This window comes from Gopherus flavomarginatus, chromosome 4 (genome assembly GCF_025201925.1).
Source record: "Gopherus flavomarginatus isolate rGopFla2 chromosome 4, rGopFla2.mat.asm, whole genome shotgun sequence".
Classification (NCBI taxonomy): Eukaryota; Metazoa; Chordata; order Testudines; family Testudinidae; genus Gopherus; species Gopherus flavomarginatus.
Window position 1 is genome coordinate 116148554 of NC_066620.1, and position 19931 is coordinate 116168484.

The following is a 19931-nucleotide window of genomic DNA, read 5'->3' on the forward strand; positions in this document are numbered from 1 at the left end:
AGATGCGTCTGAGCGTGGTGTAGGAGCAGTTTTAATGCAAGAAGGACTGGATCAAAACTTCCATCCTGTCGTGTTTCTCAGCAAGAAACTGTCTGAGAGGGAAAGCCACTGGTCAATCAGTAAAAAAGAATGCTACGCCATTGTGTATGCCCTGGAAAAGCTACGCCCATATGTTTGGGGACGGTGTTTCCAGCTACAAACCGACCATGCTGCACTAAAGTGGCTTCATACTGCCAAGGAAAACAACAAAAAACTGCTAATATGGAGTTTAGCTCTCCAAGATTAAGATTTTGAAATTCAACACATTTCAGGAGCTTCTAACAAAGTAGCTGATGCACTCTCCCATGAAAGTTTCCCAGAATCAACTGGTTAAAAATTGTCCTTGAAATGTGAAATATCTTGTAGTTTTACATAACACTGGTCTACAATTTTTGAGAAGTCGTCTGCTTCAGAGATAAAATGTGATATTTATTATATATTTTGATGTGCTGAATTCAAATATGACAATTAAATCAACTGATGGGCTACTGTTTCTAAGATATTTAAGTTTACATTTTATGTCTATGTATATTGTGTAGATGATAGAGTTTTAATCATAAATTGTAAACCTAGGTCTTTTCATGTGTTTATGGTTGCTTTACATGATAATATTTCACCCGTCCTGTTTATGTAACACTTTAAAAATCAGCAAAAGGGTTATATCAATAACATTTATTATGAAACAAAAGGCAAAAAACTATTATGTACATAGTTTAGTCCTATTCAGTGTCTACTCGGCGCTTCTTGGCTTGTCTCTTGTATTCATTAAATGGAGCATCTCTTGTCACTGTCCAGCAATAGTCTGCAAGCATTGATGGGCTCCATTTGCCCTGATAGCCTGCCAGGAGATTCCACTGCTGTGGTCTGGAGCCCAACAGCTCTGCCTTACTCTTGGGTAGTTCCAAATCCCTGACAAGGTCATTCAGTTCACCTTGTGTTATGAGGTGTGGTTCAAAGGAGGAGGATGGGAGAAAATGTGGGTCCTATGACATTGATGGTTCAGGACCAGAAGTTTCCTCCTCTTCCTCTTCCTCGTCTGACTCAAGTGAGAATGATTCTGGTGCATCAGGAACCGGCAGTCCTTCTCTGTGGGGTATTGGACGTATAGCTGATGGAATGTTTGGATAATGCACAGTCCACTTTTTCTTCTTTGACACACCTTTCCCAACTGGTGGCACCATGCAGAAGGAACAATTGCTGGTATGATCTGTTGGCTCTCTCCAAATCATTGGCACTGCAAAAGGCATAGATTTCCTTTTCCTGTTCAACCACTGGCGAAGATTTGTTGCACAAGTGTTGCAGCATATGTGTGGGGCCCACCTCTTGTCCTGATCTCCAATTTTGCAGCCAAAAGAAAGGTGATAGGCTTTCTTAACCATAGTGGTTATACTGCGCTTTTGTGATGCAAATGACACTTCACCACAAACATAGCAGAAGTTATCTGCACTGTTCACACAAGTATGAGGCAGGTCTGCTCACTTTGGCTAAACAGAAATGTGTCCCTTTGCAAAATCAAACACTGACAAATAAGAGAGCATGACACTGTATGATTTCTAGAGCTGATATAGGGCAATTTGTTCAGCAGAGTGATGTAAGCTTCGTTATGATTGCATCATCCATGACTTCTAGGAATAACAGGATGCAATTCATATCACGTATGATGCAATACCAGCTTCAGATTGCATCATTCATTGTTTTGCCTAAAAAGCAACTACTGTCCAAACCCAGTCATAGATTTATTCATAGATCCAGTCAAAGATGTTTTTTAGTCATTTCTGGTTTAAATTGAGATCCCTTCCCTTTATAACTCACTTATCCTCCGGCATTCTCAAGGGTCGTATATACTGACCCAATAGCATATCTTGAAAACTAGAGCCAATGAACAATTTTAAGCATCATTTTTGTTCTTAGTGACCCAGAATTAGTAAAGTTGGACTACATTTATTTCAGAAGCATTTTGGCTGTAGAGCAGTATAATTAGTAGTATATGTAAAGGTGCATGTGTTTTATTAATCTGTTTATTCTAAAGTTCTAGGAAGAAATCACCGCCAGTGTGGTTCCACACTGTCTGAGATTTGGGGGGCGTGTCATAAACAGAGAGTTAAGGGTTAATGTCTCTTTTACCTGTAAAGGATTAAGAAGCTCAGTAAACCTGGCTGACACCTGACCAGAGGACCAATAGGGGGACAAGATACTTTCAGATCTTGGTAGAGGGAAGTCTTTGTTTTGTGCTTTTTGTTTTGTTCGTTGTTCGCTTTCGGGACTGAGAGGGACGGGACATCAATCCAGGCTCTCCAAATCTTTCTGACTCAGTCTCTCATGTTTCAAACTTGTAAATAATTTAGCCAGGCAAGGCGTGTTAGTCTTATGTTTGTTTTTCTCAACTTGTAAATGTTTCTTTTTGCTGGAAGGATTTTACTTCTGTTTGCTATAACTTTGAACCTAAGGCTAGAGCGGGTTTCCTCTGGGCTATATGAATCTAAGTACCCTGTAAAGCATTCTCCATCCTAATTTTACAGAGATAATTTTTACCTTTCTTTCTTTAATTAAAAGCTTTCTTTTTAAGAACCTGATTGATATTTCCTTGTTTTAAGATCCAAAGGGTTTGGATCTGTGTTCCCCAGGGAATTGGTGAAGTCCCTCAAGGCAGCCCAGGGAGGGGAAATTTTGGGGGGGACAGGTAGTGCCCCAAACACTAAGATTTCTGGGTGGTGGCAGTGTTACCAGATCTAAGCTAGTAATTAAGCTTAGAAGTGTTCATGCAGGTCCCCACATTTGTACTCTAAAGTTCAAAGTGGGGGAAAAAACCTTAACAGAAGAAAAACAAGTATAGCACCTATTCTGTTCTGATGTAAGTACAGGAGGCAAAAATCCTATCCAGGAAAGAAATCTGGGTCCCTATCCTGCCAGCTAGTCCATGTTGAAATGAATCAGGCTCTGCATGGATCCACCCACATAGACCCAGGTGCAGATCAGGGCTGTAGTTGAAATAGGGCACAGAAAACAAATTACTGTAATAGATCCATGGGTGCACTTAACTGCACCTTAAGGGACCCCAGGCCCTTGAAATGTAGTTTACAAGCATCAAGCCCATTATTCTAATTTTTCAGGTAATGGAACATCAGTCCAGGTAACCTTAATAAAATATATTATTTTAGTTACAGTAGCATCTACGAGCCCTAGCTAGGATTAGTTACTCATATTGTCCACATTAATGCAGTATGTGAGCACCTCACAATCTTTAATGTTCAACACCCTGTGAGGAGAAGTGCTATTATCTCCATTTTACAGAGGAGGAATCTGAGAATCCATGTGATTTCCCCAAGGTCACACAGTTAGTGTGGAGCAGGGACTTGAATCCAGGATTCCCAAATCCTAGGTTAATGCCCTAATAACACTGTTGCATCCTTCTATTATATGTACATATATATATATATAGTAAGAGACAGTCTTTGCCCTGAAGAGTTTACAATCTAAATGGAACAAAAAGTGGGAGAAAAAAAGTACTGTCATATTATAGATAGGGAACTGAGGCTCAGAAAAATTAAGTGGCTTGCCTAAGGTTACTTAGGAAGTCTGTGCAGAGCATGTCCTGAATCCAAGTTTCCTGAGTACCAGTCCAGTGCCAGAAATACAAAACAACATCTTCATTGTTTATTCCTGTCTGTTCTTATCTTTCTACTACAAACTATTTCACAGTGGAAAGAGATGCTTTATCTAACACCAAAATGAGTTTTTGAAACAAACACATTTAAAATGAAATAGCTATATTCTAATACCAATAAATTATGTCATAAGAGAAACAGCCATGTTGAATCAGACCAGTGTTCTATCTACTCTCATATCTTTTCTCCATCAATGACTGGTACCACCTAACTGGGCTAGAAGAGAAATGTAATTTTTCCCCTTTGAAGGTGGAAGAAACCCTAAAATAGGCAAATATGAAATAACTTGCCCCCACAGAGTCAGTTTCTTTTTAGCCGCATCAGTTGGTGTCTTCACTTATGCTCAGAAACAAGAGGGTGTATATAACTTACAAATGTTGAATCCTATCTGATTTTCAAAGGGGCGGAGCAGGCACAGGCCCAGTTGCAGAGTATAACTTTGATATTCACATGTGAAAATGTTAGGAATTTCATTCTCAATGTTCCTTAACAGATTCCATTCCACACATACTTTAAATTCCTTGCTTGTTATTGGGGTGGGGGGGGGGGAGGGGAAGTTGAGATAAAATCGCATCTGAAAGTGATCAGCTCCCACCGCTGGAGCCAGATCTTCAAAAGCACTTGGAACATTGGAGGCTGAGTTTTTTTCAAAATCTGGCCCTACATTATACACATTCATTCCGGGACCTGGGACCCCAGAGGCTGCAACTGTTTACACATCACAATACTGTAGGCTAATTAAGAGAGAGAGTGAAAGAAAAGCAAGTCCAGCTAACACCTCTGAGTACAAGCAGCCCAGCCAAAGCAGAACGTTATGTATTGCATGTTTGTATCCATCTAGACATTATAATTTTTTGTGATACTTGGGGTGAGGTTTTTTTAAAGGAATGGATTGCAGAAATGGAATAACTCTCAAAAAGAATAAATGGGCATGTTACTTTAATTAGTGTATGTAGCTAACTACAAGTCATACTCTCACCCTCAGTTGCACTTTACAGTTTGGAAATGGAGTGTGTAGAAAGAGAGTAGGCTAGTAACAGGAGCAAGCACATGCCAGGCTGGAAAGAGAATCTGTTTCTTTTCCAGTGTGTGTAATTTTGTTTCTGAGACAAAGCTGAACTGGGCTACAGCACAGGGTAATGCTGCTAGCTGAATAAAAAGGGACTGAAGACCATGCCCTTACAGCAGGCTGAAGAAGGCAGGGTTTTCCTAAGGAAAAGCTCAGCTTGGGAGTGAAGTAGTAAGTTTATCTGAAGGAAAGCCTTACAAAAGAGGACCTAATTTTTAAAAGTGCTGAACACCTACAACTGCCACTGATTTTTAACTGGAGGGGCAGGAGCTCAGCACCCCTGAAAATAAGGTGACTTAAATTTAGTTTTCTATATAACACTGTTTAGTCATATAGTCATACTGTTTATATAGGAAGACCACCAGACGGTGGTCAGCTTTGCCACTGGACCAATACGTAAAGCTGATTGAGGTAGGAATTTCTAAACAGACTAGAGCTGATTGAAAATTTCCATCAAACCTGATTTTCAATGGCAAATTGCATTTTGACTAAACAATTTATTTGTTAAAATTATCTGCTTCCCCCCCGCCCACCCCAAAACTGAATACCAAGACATTTCACTTGTGAAGTGCTGCTATGGTGCCTCGTGCTGCTATTCTCATCTGTGGTCCAGGCCCCCGGCTGGACTTCATCTTTCATGGTGCACCATGGCCACATGATTCCCATGCTGCTTCACCCTCCCACCCCTACAACCCCACTGAGGGGAGACTGTTATACATTATGAAAGATGGAATCTGACTAGGGAGCCTGGCTTATAGAGGAGAACAGGAGCAAGATACACCTGAATTACAACTCACATGAGACACAGTGGCAAAACTTCAGAACTGAAATATTTCAGTTTTTAATTTTCCTCTGAAAACATTTTTTCCTGCAGAAAAACATTTTCCAACCAGCTTTTTATTCTTTGTATTTGTTTTTGAATAGTATTGCTTCACAAAAGTTACTGAGCTAATATTTCCATAACACTATTCTCTCTTTACTTGTGTATTTATTTCCTATGTCGCTGCCATGAACTCATGTCTGAGGGGGGACGGAGGGAAGTTACCATCTTCAGAATTAAAGGAGAAAATATCATTCTTGGAAGCACATTATTACATATACGATGGCGGAGGGTGTAATCTGGAAGCAAGTATAATCACATCAGAGGCATTGTGTAGGCCATGCCTAATTATTGAATTAAGCATGATTGCACTGATTTCAGTGTGTTCGGGGAGGTGTATATCCGGAATTCTCCCCTGCAAGATGTCATTTAAGATAAGGAGAACTCCCATATTACACAAATAAAGACTGCAGATTCCTAACAATAATAGTGTAATTATATTTTACTCAACTTTTTGCTCATATTTACAAGAGCAGCATTCATCCATGAATGAAGACTCTGCTCATGACAAGTGTGCAATATATTAATAAGGGAGGTTTGAAGTCTGCAAAGTTGGTGTGGGGAGAGAGAAAGTTGTCTTGTGCTTCAGTTGCTCAAATCAAACAGAATTTAAGTAACTTTTTTGAAATATAACATTTGCACTAAGAACAAAACAAAGCTAAGTGTTGCCTTTGGGACTGACATGGGTGAAAGTCCTAGACGTGTAGCTTACTCGATATTCTTTATGCCCCACTTTCTAATAAAGAGAATGAGACCAAGAGAAACAAGGAACAAAGGTCACAGACAGTAATGGCTTCATAATTTCCAGTCTAAAACCCCCTAAACACAAGCATTTATAAGCACATTTTAGAAAAATTAGAGACACTCTACCTGTCCTTTTGAAAAAGGAGCCCAGACGATTCCGATTGAGGTCTTTGGTTTGACACTCATTCTGCCACACACCTTCCCCTCTGGGATCTCACCAAGGTGGAACAGGTCCCTTCTGTTGGAAGGCAGGCTCCCAACCCTTTCACTGGCAGAGGTTAGCTTTCTCCCATTTATAACTGAAGGGAAGCTATGGGTGGAAGGGAGGGGCTGGGAGTTCTTTTACTCCACCCACTGAAAAGAGCAATTGCATAAGAACAGCATCAGCAATTGCCACTTTCCTGTCCTTGAGTCTGTGCAAGAGAATAACCCCATTAACTGTGTATTTTGTATTCATTATTATTTAATTTTACATAATTATGGCAAGCTTGTTCATTCACAGCAGTTTGCGTGCCAAGCTTCTAACTCTTTTGCAAGTGTTAAGTAGCACACCTTGTTGTGGTGTATGTGACAGGGCAATATGTTTCTTGAGTATATTGTGAAGTAGAAGGCCTTTATCCTTCAGGAAAGTACACCTGCTGCAGCCTGTTGCTGTTCTACTATAGCTTTAGCTTCTTAATTTTAAATTCCGTGGTTTAAAAGGAACCTTAAAATCCAACAGCCTTCTCAGTATTAATATATCCTTTTGTAGTAGATAAATGGATAAGACTTCATTAAGTGACAGGTTTATAAACACCTCCCCTGCGCTCCAGTAACTATTATTTAAAAGCCTTTTTAGGTTTCCTGAACCCATTCCCTGTCTCATATTACCCAATCAGTATGATCTGCCCTGTATTAGTGCAGGTCCTGAGCCTTCCTATCTGGAAGGGACAGACAAAACCAGGACATAGTCATAGTTCACATCTCTGGAGTCCCTTGAAGATACTTTTGTGCATCAGTGCTAGATCTGCACTCCAGTGCACACACAGGAGATAGCAAGGGTGTGCCTGCCCACTACAAAATCTAACTCCCGGCCTCTGAAAATAGCTATCTGAGTCTATTCGGGATGCAGAGTGTATAGTCCAAATACAATTTTGATGATAGAGGATAAAATCTGAAAGAAACAAACTTACTCTTTTTGGGAGCTTAACAGCTTTATGTGGCTGTTAACAAGTCTAGGAAGTGTTAAAACACTGCTGAGTCAGGCAACAGCCAAAGTTTTCAAGTGAGTAATTATTTTTTGGTGCCTCCATTTTTTGAGGACCCAATCTGAGATCCCTAGAAAGAATCTGATTCATTTAGCGCATTGGTGCTCAGCAGTGTTTTCCCCAGAATTGAAATTGGGGGAAGGAGGTGTTCTGAATTTACGGGTGGGGCAGGGGAGTGGTTCGGGCCGATGAGGGGTGAGACCGTGAGGGTGAAGGTGGGCTGTATGGCACCATAGTAAAAACTGGAAAATGTTTCATAACCATTTTATAAGATTTAATTCATGTTTTTAAATCATCACACAAATTGAAGTTGGTTACTCGAGCCTTCTATGAAGCACGACATCTACATCCTTCTTGGTTTCTTGTTATAATTTTGCACAACTCTGTTAATGAACTTCTTGAATGCAATGCGTTCACCTTTGGGGGCTTCTCGTGTGTCCATTATTTCCATTCCTTCAATTGATATGCTCATTAGTTCATTCACAAGATCAGGCAGAAGGTGACTTCTTTCAGGACACAAAATTCTATTCAATGATGAAAAAGAACTCTCAGCTATAGTGGTTGTGACTGGAAATAGCAAGAGATGATTTCCTAGTTCTTTCAGCCCGGGAGACATAGCATAAAGATCGAGTTGAACCACTAGTGATGATAAAAAAGAAGTTGAAGTCAAATCTTCATTCATTTGTCGTATGATACTCCACTCTGTGTTCAAATTCTCTATTCTGTCCTGAGCACATGATGGCAGCCCCATTGCTGGTAGTGCCTCACTTCACCTCAACAGTCAGTGTTTTATAGGACAGGGATCTGTAAAAGCTACATAGAGGTTGAGTAGAATCTAGAAGTCGCTGCTGTAGATTTTTAAGAATCAAGTCTCAGTACTTTTTCAGTCGTCTTAACAAACACTTGTCCTCTTCACTTAAGGATTCAATATAAATTCCTTCATTAGTCAACTTCTGGACTGAAGTCTTTGCTTCTTCCAGTACTTTTTCAATGGATAGCTCTTTAATTGATCCAAATGTAGCTTCTATTGCTGGACAAAGATCTACTGTTGTAGCAGATGCCTGGATGGCATTGTTTAATGACCCAAGTGGTTTCAACAGTAGACTTACAAGAGAGAGAATGGCAGTAGTCATGTCTGAACATAGTAGCAAAAGTAATCCAACAGCCTCCCTACTTAGATCCATCTCATCTTGGTAGATACTTTCCAAAGCCAGTAATAACGACTGGAGTAATTTAAGACAACAGCCAAGAATCACTTAAGAGAGAGCCAGAGGGTTTTCCCAGGTTGGACTAATTTGAACTTCAGTCCCAGTATATCTTCTATATTTTCCAAGATATTCAGTCTTTTTGGACGCTTGCTGAAAAAGAATATAATGAAGACATTAAATTTATAGCTTTTTAAAATGTCTTTTAAAGAGTCTGCCGCTCATACTAGCGCTAGTTGGAGTAGATGGCCTCTGCAGTGTGTATAGGAGAGATTAGGGTTACACTTTTCTCTGAGCAAAGCTTGTACTCCACCATGTCTTCCAGAGAAGTTTGCAACTCCATCAAATGCACAAGCAGCCATCCGTTTGGGGTCCAATTGTCAAGCATTTAACTCTTCTAAGATGTGGGTTGTCACAGATGCAGCCGAGGTGATCCAATTGGAGAGCCACTGAGTGGAGATCAGCTGATCTTTCATGCGCTTGGCCAAGGCAATGAACAGCTGCAAGGACTTCCTGAATGGCTTAGTCCACTCCAAGTAAAAAGCCAAAGTCTGTCTCACATCCAGCATGTGGAGACAGCTCTCCTCACTGGACACATAGGGCTTGGGGCAGAGGACTGGCAGGAAAATGTCCTGACCCATGTGATAGGCAGAAACCACCTTCAGGTGGAACGAAGGATGTGGACGGAGCTGGACTTTACCCTTATGGAATACCATGTACAGGGGCTCAGAGGTGAAGGCCCCAAATTCTGAGACATGCCTAGCCGACGTGATCACCACCAGGAAGGCTACCTTCCATGAGAGGTGCGACCAGGAGCATGTAGCTAGCAGCTCAAATGGAGGGGGCCGCAAGGCGAGCCAGCACTAGGTTCAGGTCCCACTGGCAGAGTAGGGTCCGAATGTACGGGAAGGGACGATCCAATCCCTTAAAGAATTAGGCAGTCATGGCATGGGAAAACACCGTGTGGCCCTGCACTGGTGAGTAGAAGGCCAATATGGCCGCCAAGTGCACCTTGATGGACGAGGGCGCCAGGCCCTGGGCTCTAAAGTGAAGGAGATAGTTCAAAATTAGCTGGATCGGGGAAACTACGAGGGAAATGCCCTGCTCATCCGCCCATTAGGAAAACTGAGACCACTTTGCCCAGTAGGCTCGGCGCATGGAGGGTCGCCTGATTTCCAAGAGGACGCGTTGAACTCTTTCCGAGCATGCCTTTTCCTCTTGGCCTAACCATTGAGCAGCTGTGCTGTGAAGTGGAGTGCCACTAGGTTGGGGTTGAAGAGGTGGCCCTGGTCCTGGGAAAGCATGTCCGGGCGAGACAGCAACGGCCACAGCAGGGCGACCACCAGGCTCATGAGGGTCTCATACCAATGTTGCCTTGGCCAGGCCGAGGCAACCAGGAGGACCCGGGCCCTGTCCGTCTTTATCTTTTCCAGGACTTGCCTATCAGTGGGAATGGGGGGAAGGCATAGAGGAACTGGCCTGACCAGGACAGGAGGAAGGCATCGGAGATAGCGTCCTGTCCCAGTTCCCCTGGGGTCAGCGACAGTTCTGACGAGTCGCAAACAGGTCCACCTGGGGAATTTCCCACTCTCGGAAAGATCTGTGCACCACCTCTGGGTGAAGAGACCACTCGTGCTGAGAGAAGTCCCTACTCAAGCAAGCCACCCACAAGTTCCAGGTGCCCGATAGGTGGTAGCCTGTAGGCAAATGTCATGGGCTATAAAGAAGTCCCACAGCCTGAGGGCTTCCTGGCAGAGGGCAGAGGATCAGACCCTGCTTTTCCTGTTTATGTAAAACATCGAGGCCATGTTTTCCAGGAGAACCCTGACACCCAGCCCTCCAGGTGTTACGGAATGCCACGCACACCAGCCGGACTACCCTGAGCTCCTTGAAGTTTATGTGGAGGGCTAGGTCCTGTGCAGACCACAGACCTTGTGTCTGAACATTCCCCACATGGGCTCCTCACCCCAGGTCCTATGCATTGGACACCAGCTCCATCCACAGGGGCCTGCCTCTGAATAGGACTCCGTGGAGCATGTTCCCTGGGGAGGACCACCATCATAAGGAGGCGATCACCAGTTATCCACCCTGTCTCTGACCTGGGAGAACGCCAAGGCCCACCATAGCTGGAGGGGCCTCATCCTGAGTCTTGCACAATGGACCACATATGTGCACGCTGACATGTGACCCAAGAGCTGGAGACATGCTTTGGCTGTTGTCACTGGAAACCTTGTGATCATGTCGATGAGCTCTTTTAGGGTCTCAAACCTCTCCGGTGGGAGGGAGGCTCTGGCCAACATGGTGTCCAGGAGCGCCCCGATAAACTCTATGCGTTGCACCGGGACTAACGTGGACTTGGTGTCATTTACCGACAGGCCCAGAGTGGCACACGTGGACAGAAGGAATGCCACATGATCCCGCACCTGTGACCGAGAGCTGCCCTTGACCAGCCAGTTGTCCAGATAGGGGAAGATCTGGACCCCACTGCGCCTGAGGTAGGCCGCCACCACCGACATACGCTTTGTAAACATCCTGGGGGCAGTGGACAGGCCAAATGGGAGGAAACACCCTGCTCATCCGCCCATCAGGAAAGCCGAGATGTGATGAAGGGACTAAAACTAGAGGGAATAAGCAGAAAAAACTCAAAAAGTACAAGGAGAAACTTTCCTTGAGGATATCTGTACTTACTGTTCCTTTAAATCTGAAGCAGGGAGCCAGACGGGAAGGTCTAAGCAGAAGCTCTGCAGTTAAACAGACTGAGGGACAGAGTAGGTTTAGGAATAATGCTGTTTTCCTTGTTTTAATAAATTCTCCGCTCAGTGTTACAAGAAAGTTGCTCCTCGGCACTTTACTGTTGTTGCATGGCATCTTTCCTTCCCCCGTGTATATCTTGGTTTGTGGGGGGGGAGAAGCTGGGAATGGGCAACAGGGGATGGACCACTTGATTTACCTTTTCTGTTCATTCCCTCTGGGACACCTGGCATTGGCCACTGTCAGAGGACAGGATACTGGGTTAGATGGACCTTTGGTCTGATGCACTATGGCCGTTCTTATGATTGGCCTTGGGAGTCCAGTATTCCTTCATAGGGGAGATGTTGGCTTGGAAAAAAATAGGGTGTATGTGTGACATGCAGCGCTGATAGTAGTATTTTTTAGAGTAATACTTAAATAACTACTGCTGGGTGTTGAGCTTTTTTCAAAATCAGGTCATTACGTTATTTGCATGGACTTTTATCAGCCTGTACACATCTGAAGGATACACAGACAAATGGGCTTGCACTTGCAAGTGCCTGTGGTGCATACTGATAGATTTGAGAATATCTCGCAGCTCGGGGGAGTCACCAGCGGAAAAGGTGAACAGAAAAGACGTCGCTCAGGTAAATGAACAATTTAGAAGTAATGTTAGAGGATTTGTGTGTGTGTAATGGGGTTAGGAACCGGGGTTGTGTAAATCTAAAAACAAGCAGTGGGAACTTATACTTGCTTCTTTTCTGAAAAATCTCTCGACAGCTCAACGATGCCTTTCTATAGGACCCAGACGCCCTGGACAGCATAGTATAAGGGCCCCACCATCAATCAAACATCAACCCCGCCCCTTGACCCCTTAAGCCCTGCCCATCTGTCACCAGAAGTCCCGTCAATGGGGGTATTACTTCCGGGGTCAAGCCAGACACTTGACTGGAAGCAAGCTGTGTCATTTGACCTCTCTAAGAACTCCTCCCACTGCCTTCTACCAATCAGGAGGTGTTTTGCACCCATGGGACTGTCCCAAAAGATTTGACCTATCGTGGGAGCTCCGGGGCAAGATGACCCATCCAAAACTGGGTCGTGTGACCCCCTCTAACAACTCCTCCCACTGCCCTCTACCAATCAGGAGTGATTTCAGCCATTGGTGACCAGGACCGGCGCTAGAGTTTTTCGCGCCCTAGGCCCACGGCCATTTCGCCGCCCCACGTGCCACTCCCGCTGCTCCGGTGGAGCTTCCACAGCCATTTCTGTGGAGGGTCCATTGGTCCGCAGCTCCAGTGGAGCTGCCGCAGCCATGCCTGCAGGAGGTCCACTGGAGCCGCGGGGACCAGCGGACCGTCCTCAGGCATGCCTGTGGCAGATCCACCGGAGCCACGGACCAACGGACCCTCCGCAGGCACGACTGCGGCAGGTCCACCGAAGCCACCTGCCAGGCCCCCCCCGGCAAAATGCCGCCCCCCGAAAATCCTGGCGCCCTAGGCAATTGCCTAGTTCGCCTCAATGGAAGCTCCGGCCCTGCTGGTGACCCACCCCGGGAGGGAGTTCTGGAGTGGGATGAACCTCCCAGAAGAGGGTCTTGTGAGCCCTCTAACAACTCTTCCCACTGATCTCTGCCATCAGAGTGCAGGACTATCACCCCATAAGTCCCAGCGCCGGGCAGAAGAGGCCATCTCTTACCAAGAATGCATGTTTTAGAAATCATGGAAAGGCTGAGAGGAAACATGAACTCCTTCACCATCACAGGTATATAGGAAGACTTACAGGTAAAACACAACCATTTCCAGACAATGGTCCTCGTTAATGGTAGTCATCAAGATTCCAAACCACCATTAACAGCCCACGCTTTACATAATTACAATAGGCCCTCAGAATTATATTTCATATTCCAGTTTCAGATAGAAGAGTGGTACATTAATAGAAATAAGATGATTACACTCAGTAGATTATAAGCTTTGTAATGATACCTTACCAAGAGACCTTTTGCATGAAGCATATCTCAGATACATTATATTAACTTATAAAACCATATTGACTGCACAACATCACAAAACTCTCTTGAATTACTGCTGGACTGCGAAAGGAGGTATGCTCCCTGTTTTTAACTCTGAAAATATATATTATATAATGTCAATCTTTGGCCATGCTGTCCTTTACTAAATAATGGTACTTATGTTTATTGCAGTGTGATCTGTTTAGCGTGGAACCAGTAACTTTAAGTTGCATTTCACCACCAGGCATAGATAAAAACCATTTTTAACTAATAGTGTGCTTAATACTGTTAAATTAAAAAACCCAAAACTTCAGTATTACACAGGTTGCATAGGGATTTGGGGGTAATACTAACTAACTTTTTTGCTCCTTCTTTAACCTAAAGACCCAAACATACATGGGGGGAAACAGAACAACCATGTGCCAGCAACCCTTTATCCTCTGGTAGAAGGTAACTTTCTGCAATTGGCTTTTAAAGGCATGTGAGTTTATTGAAAAGTATTTTGTTGCAAACTGTTGGTTTTAAACTGCTGGGGTTTTATGGCTGCAAACTGATGGTATGGAGTGTTTCAAACTAATAGGGGTTTCTGTGCAAAGTGTGTTTTTAAAAGTTAGTTTTTAAAAGCAGTTTGGTTTTTATTCTGAAAAAAAAAAGATTTTTTTTTAAATGGGGTGGTTTGTCTTCTTAAAAGAGTTGGCTTTAGGGTGACCAAATGTCCCGATTTTATAGGGACAGTCCCGATTTTTGGGTCTTTTTCTTATATAGGCTCCTATTACACCCCACCCTCTTCCTGATTTTTGATATTTGCTGTCTGGTCACCCTAGTTGGCTTTAGGGATAAGGGTGGGTTTTTTAAAAGTTGCAAACTGTTTGTTGGGTGTTTTTAAAGCTGCTGTTTGAGCGTGTGTGTGTGTGTGTGAGAGAGAGAGAGAGAGAGATAGGGGTCTGTACAAGACATAGGTGTGGTTTTTTACAAGTATTTGGTTGCAAACTGTTGATTGGGTTTGTTTAAGGCTGCTACTTTTTGTGTGTGTGAGATAGGGGTCTGTGCAAAACTTATACATAAGTTTAAAAAAAAAAACCTACATGGTTACCAAGTGTTAGTTTGAAACAAAACAAGCCAAAAGGTTTTTTTACTCTGCAAAATGTGATGTGTTTTTAAAACGGGTTGTTTGTTTATAGGGGTTTGGTGTAGATGGGGAATAATACCAACTACAATTTTTCCTTATTTTTTACCTAAAGGCCCAAACGCACATGGGGGGAAACAGAACAACCATGTGCCAGCAACCCTTTATCCTCTGGTAGAAGATAACTTTCTGCAATTGGCTTTATTGAAAAGTATTTTGTGGCAAACTCTTGGTTGTAAACTGCTGGGGTTTTATGGCTGCAAACTCTTGGTATGCATGTTTCAAACGTACAGGTTTCTGTGCAAAATGTTTTTTTAAAAGTTGGTTTTACAACAGTTTGGTTTTTATTCTGCAAAATGAGATGTGTTTTTGAAATGTTTGTGGGTTGTTGTTTTTTTTAAGTGGTAGAAATAAACTCAAAAGCTGTTTGTTGTACAGCCTGAAATCGATTATTTTGTCTTAAAGCTGTGCCTTTTTAAATAGAAAAACACCCTAATGAGTATTTTATTTTTTAAGTTTACAAGACCATTTCATCTGTTTTATAATAATACTGTTGTCTGCTCCACGGTATGGTCAAAACATGAGAGATCTCTAAACCAAGGGTAAACAAGCTCAAAAGAAAAAGGAAAGAAATAGCTGCAAAGGAAAACTCACCAGCATCAATGGCTGATGGATGGATGAAACCCACTAAATATATTTTGCTTATTGGTTTGGTTATTTTATGAGGTTCAGTATTTTAAGTAAATACATAGGCGTGGGTAAGAAAGATGGTGAAATTAAGTTTTGGAAAATGTTTTTTTTTTCCCCTAATCAGGCAAGTGCAGCTCTCCTAACAATGCTGTATTTGGAGCTACAGGGACACCTCCACCAGAACTGCCAAAGAACCAGGAATCTGCTTTGAGACCTTTAACAATGCCAGCACAAAACAGCACAAGAGTGCAGATGAAGTATCAGGACAGTCCAATCCTCATATTCGTCAAACCCAAGAACAAAACAAAAGACTCTAGTAAAAACCAACCAGGCAAACACAACTCCAGTTCCCCAGCAGCCACTACCACACCAAGCCCTGAGAAAACTGTGAGCGAAAACGCCCACATTCACAAACCCGGAGCACGTGCTCTAGGGGTTGTAAATAAAAAACCAAGGACTGACAAACCACTCTCCCAACACCGTAAGCTCTTCACAGCTCCCCCATATTCTAGTATTTGGGAAAAGTATAATGCCTCATTCAGAAAACTGATGGACTCTGTTCCTCAGGGGTTCTAAAAGAAAAGAGGGCTGGAAACTACATCAAAAATGCAAAAGCTCTGGCGGGTGATTTTTTGAAAATACTTCAATTTTTCCAAAGGGTGGCTCTAAGCAGGCATGACTATTCGTGGAAAGGGGCTAGGTACAAGGGGCACCCTCAAGGGTACATCCACTCAGGTGTAAAGAAGAGGGGGGACAGTGCTTGGGGGATAAACATATGGCTGCCAAAAAGTTCCAGGCCAGGGTTGCTGTAAATTTTTTTTAAAAGACTGAAGAGGTAATGAGGAAAAAACAAAACAAAAAGATTCTCCTTACTGGAGGCTCTCAAACTGGCTCATCTGAAAATGGGGAGGTGGAATCCGACCTGTGGGTGGTAGTGACTCTCACACAGAGTCTGATTTAGAAAATTCCTCAGAAGGCTCTCTAGATGGGTCCAGGGTGACTCCTGATGACTCTCACGGAAGCCCCTCAGAGTCTGACTCTCAAATAGCATCTGATGTCGAAGATGCTGATGATGGTCCCATAGAGGAACCCCCAAGTGACCTTGAAAATGCAGAGGTGTACATGGAGAGAGTGAGACTCCATGAGGGTCATCAGAAGTAGATGGGACCCATCTAGTGGGTTACTACCAGAACAGTTGTGACATGAAAGTGGGGATAGGGACGTGCTGAACCTGTGACATGTGAAGATGCCAGCTTGGAAGTGCTGTTCGACCCAGCCTGCTCAGGCTTACTCTATTCTGGTGCAGTATTGTGGCCTATAAGCTTGAGAGTGCTGATTGACCCGGTCCAATCAGACTTGCTTTGTTAGTGTATGTGTTTGTGTGCGTGTGCTCATCTGATTCTGGGGCTGGAGGAACCCAGCTCTGGGGAACCTAGGTCCTGCAGGATAGCTCCATCGTTAGGGGACTTGCAGAAGGGAAGAGTAGAGCTCCATAGGAAGACATGAATGACACAAGCAATACATTAATAGAATGACAGAACACCTCCCCTCCCCCCGAAGAGTAACGATAATAAATGAGCATACCCCAAAGTAACGGGCAGAACTGGTAACACTCTGGTCTAAGGATCTCTCATGTTTTGACCGTACTATGGAGCAGACAACATTATTATTATAAAACACAAGAAACAGTCTTGTAAAGATAAAAAACCAAAAAGCTGCCCCTTCTTGGAAGCTCTCAAACTGGCTCGTCTGAAAATGGGGAGGTGGAATCCGACCTGTGGGGTGGTGATGATTCTCACTCAGAGTCTGATTTTGAAAATTCCCCAGAAGGCTCTCTAGATGGGTCCAGGGTGCCATCAAGGTTAATGTATTAGTGATCAGTAATTAAATTTGATGGGTGTGCACCCACAGTAAGGGAGGTGGTAGGGTGAGAATGGTGAGTTTTGATTAATATGAAATGAAATAAAACCTCAGAAATTCACAGATGCTATTGAACAGTTTAAATAGAACCCCTGTAGTTGGTAGAACTCTATTGGACAGTTTAAATATAACCCAGGAGTTGGTTGAACGCTATGGGTCACTCTTTTTCTAGCAACTTAAAGTCATTAAAAGTTTAAAATACCATATTTACAAAAAATAAACCAGGGTCTAACCCAAAACTGAAATATTTCAATTGTTCTCAAACCACCACAATACTTTAGAACAAGCATTTGCTCTAAAGACCATCAAACATTTAAAAGCTATGGGTATTATTAGGCTGCTCACAATGGTTGTGATACACCCATTTTATTTCAAAAACAGCCCCCAGATTTTAAGTGTGAAAGAAACATGTTTAAAAAACAAACAAACCAGCCCCAAGACATTGATATCTGCAAAGGGCCCCCATTTAGGAATGGATACAGTAACAAAGGACTGGTGATTTACTGTTTAATATGGTAAGAAGGCCCTACAGAAAAATGTATTTTAACTAAAAGGAAAAAAAAATAGCCAAAAGCAGCCTAGTTGTGCAAACAAATTTAATTTTCCCCATCCCACATCACAAAAGGGAATGTTAGGGGAGGGGTGCCTAAAGTCCTTAAGTACCTATTAATTCAGAGTTGTGGTGATTGAGTCAACCTGCTAATTACAGTGGTCTACAATTTTTGAGAAGTCGTCTGCTTCAGAGATAAAATGTGCTATTTATTATGTATTTTGATGTGCTGAATTCATATATGACAATTAAAACAACTGATTGGCTACTGTTTCTAAGATATTTAAGTTTTTACATTTTATGTCTATGTATATTGTGTAGGTAGTAGAGTTTTAATCATAAATTGTAAACCTAGGTCTTTTCATGTGTTTATGGTTGCTTTACATGATAATATTTCACCTGTCCTGTTTATGGAACACTTTAAAAATCAGCAAAAGGGTTATATCAATAAAATTTATTATGAAACAAAAGGCAAAAAACTATTATGTACATAGTTTAGTCCTATTCAGTGTCTACTCGGCGCTTCTTGGCTTGTCTCTTGTATTCATTAAATGGAGCATCTCTTGTCACTGCCCAGCAATAGTCTGCAAGCATTGATGGGCTCCATTTGCCCTGATAGCCTGCCAGGAGATTCCACTGCTGTGGTCTGGAGCCCAACAGCTCTGCCTTACTCTTGGGTAGTTCCAAATCCCTGACAAGGTCATTCAGTTCACCTTGTGTTATGAGGTGTGGTTCAGAGGAGGAGGATGAGAGAAAATGTGGGTCCTGTGACATTGATGGTTCAGGACCAGAAGTTTCCTCCTCTTCCTCTTCCTCGTCTGACTCAAGTGAGAATGATTCTGGTGCATCAGGAACCGGCAGTCCTCCTCCGTGGGGTACTGGGCGTATAGCTGATGGAATGTTTGGATAATGCACAGTCCACATTTTCTTCTTTGACACACCTTTGCCAACTGGAGGCACCATGCAGAAGGAACAATTGCTGGTATGATCTGTTGGCTCTCTCTAAATCATTAGCACTGCAAAAGGCATAGATTTCCTTTTCCTGTTCAACCACTGGCGAAGATTTGTTGCACAAGTGTTGTAGCATATGTGTGGGGCCCACCTCTTGTCCTGATCTCCAATTTTGCAGCCAAAAGAAAGGTGATAGTCTTTCTTAACCATAGTGGTTATACTGCGCTTTTGTGATGCAAAAGTCACTTCACCACAAACATAGCAGAAGTTATCTACACTGTTTACACAAGTACGAGGCATCTCTGCTCACTTTGGCTAAACAGAAATGTGTCCCTTTGCAAAATCAAACACTGACAAATAAGAGAGCACAACACTGTATGATTTCTAGAACTGATATAGGGCAATTTGTTCAGCAGAGTGATGTAAGCTTTGTTATGATTGCATCATCCATGACTTCTAGGAATAACAGGATGCAATTCATATGTATGATGCAATACCAGCTTCAGATTGCATCATTCATTGTTTTGCCTAAAAAGCAACTACTGTCCAAACCCAGTCATAGATTTATTCATAGATCCAGTCAAAGATGTATTTTAGTCATTTTTGGTTTAAATTGCGATCTCTTCCCTTTATAACTCACTTATCCTCCGCCATTCCCAAGTCAAGGGTCATATATACTGACCCAATAGCATATCTTGAAAACTAGAGCCAATCAACAATTTTAAGCATCATTTTCATTCTCAGTGACCCAGAATTAGTAAAGTTGGACTACATTTATTTCAGAAGCATTTTGGCTGTATAGCAGTGTTACAGACTTTTGAAGTCTGTTTGAAACAAAGAGTTAGGATGGTATAGAAACCTCAGTTTTTGGAGACTGTCCTCTTTCAACAGAAACTCTCCTGAATTGCTGCTGGACTGCAAGAGGAGGTATGCTCCCTGTTTTTAACACTGAAAATATATATTATATAATGTCAATTTTTGGCCATGCTGTCCTTACTAAATAATGGTAACTATGTTGGACTAGTATCAGGGGGTAGCCGTGTTTCCCCCCCCCCCCCAGCACGTAGCTATCCCCGCAGTGCGCTCCGGTGTTCCCCCACCCCCCTC

The 19931-nt window shown here is 42.8% G+C and overlaps 2 protein-coding genes across 9 annotated transcripts in view; one reads left to right on the top strand and one right to left on the bottom strand.

Moving 5' to 3' along the window:
• The window catches only part of MED23 (mediator complex subunit 23), a 111853-nt gene that overhangs the window by 71505 nt on the left and 20417 nt on the right, over nt 1-19931 (top strand). The window contains exons 27-28 of one of the 6 annotated variants that reach the window (XR_007773882.1): nt 11225-12226; nt 12360-12845. The exons of 3 other annotated variants lie outside the window; for them this stretch is intronic. Coding sequence is in view for 1 of the 3 variants with exons in the window: in XM_050949456.1 (XP_050805413.1) it covers nt 11225-11278 (54 nt within the window). In the remaining 2 variants the exon portion in view is untranslated. Of the gene's footprint in view, nt 1-11224; nt 12847-19931 lie in introns of those variants that run through there. 2 more of the 6 variants (XR_007773881.1, XM_050949456.1) reach the window with 2 other exon arrangements.
• Nucleotides 1-19931, bottom strand: part of ARG1 (arginase 1) — a 75684-nt gene that overhangs the window by 13025 nt on the left and 42728 nt on the right. The window contains exon 1 of one of the 3 annotated variants that reach the window (XM_050949844.1): nt 6524-6700. The exons of the other annotated variants lie outside the window; for them this stretch is intronic. Coding sequence (XP_050805801.1) covers nt 6524-6583 — 60 coding nt within the window. The 5' untranslated portion in view covers nt 6584-6700. Of the gene's footprint in view, nt 1-6523; nt 6701-19931 lie in introns of those variants that run through there. 3 annotated transcript variants of the gene reach the window in all.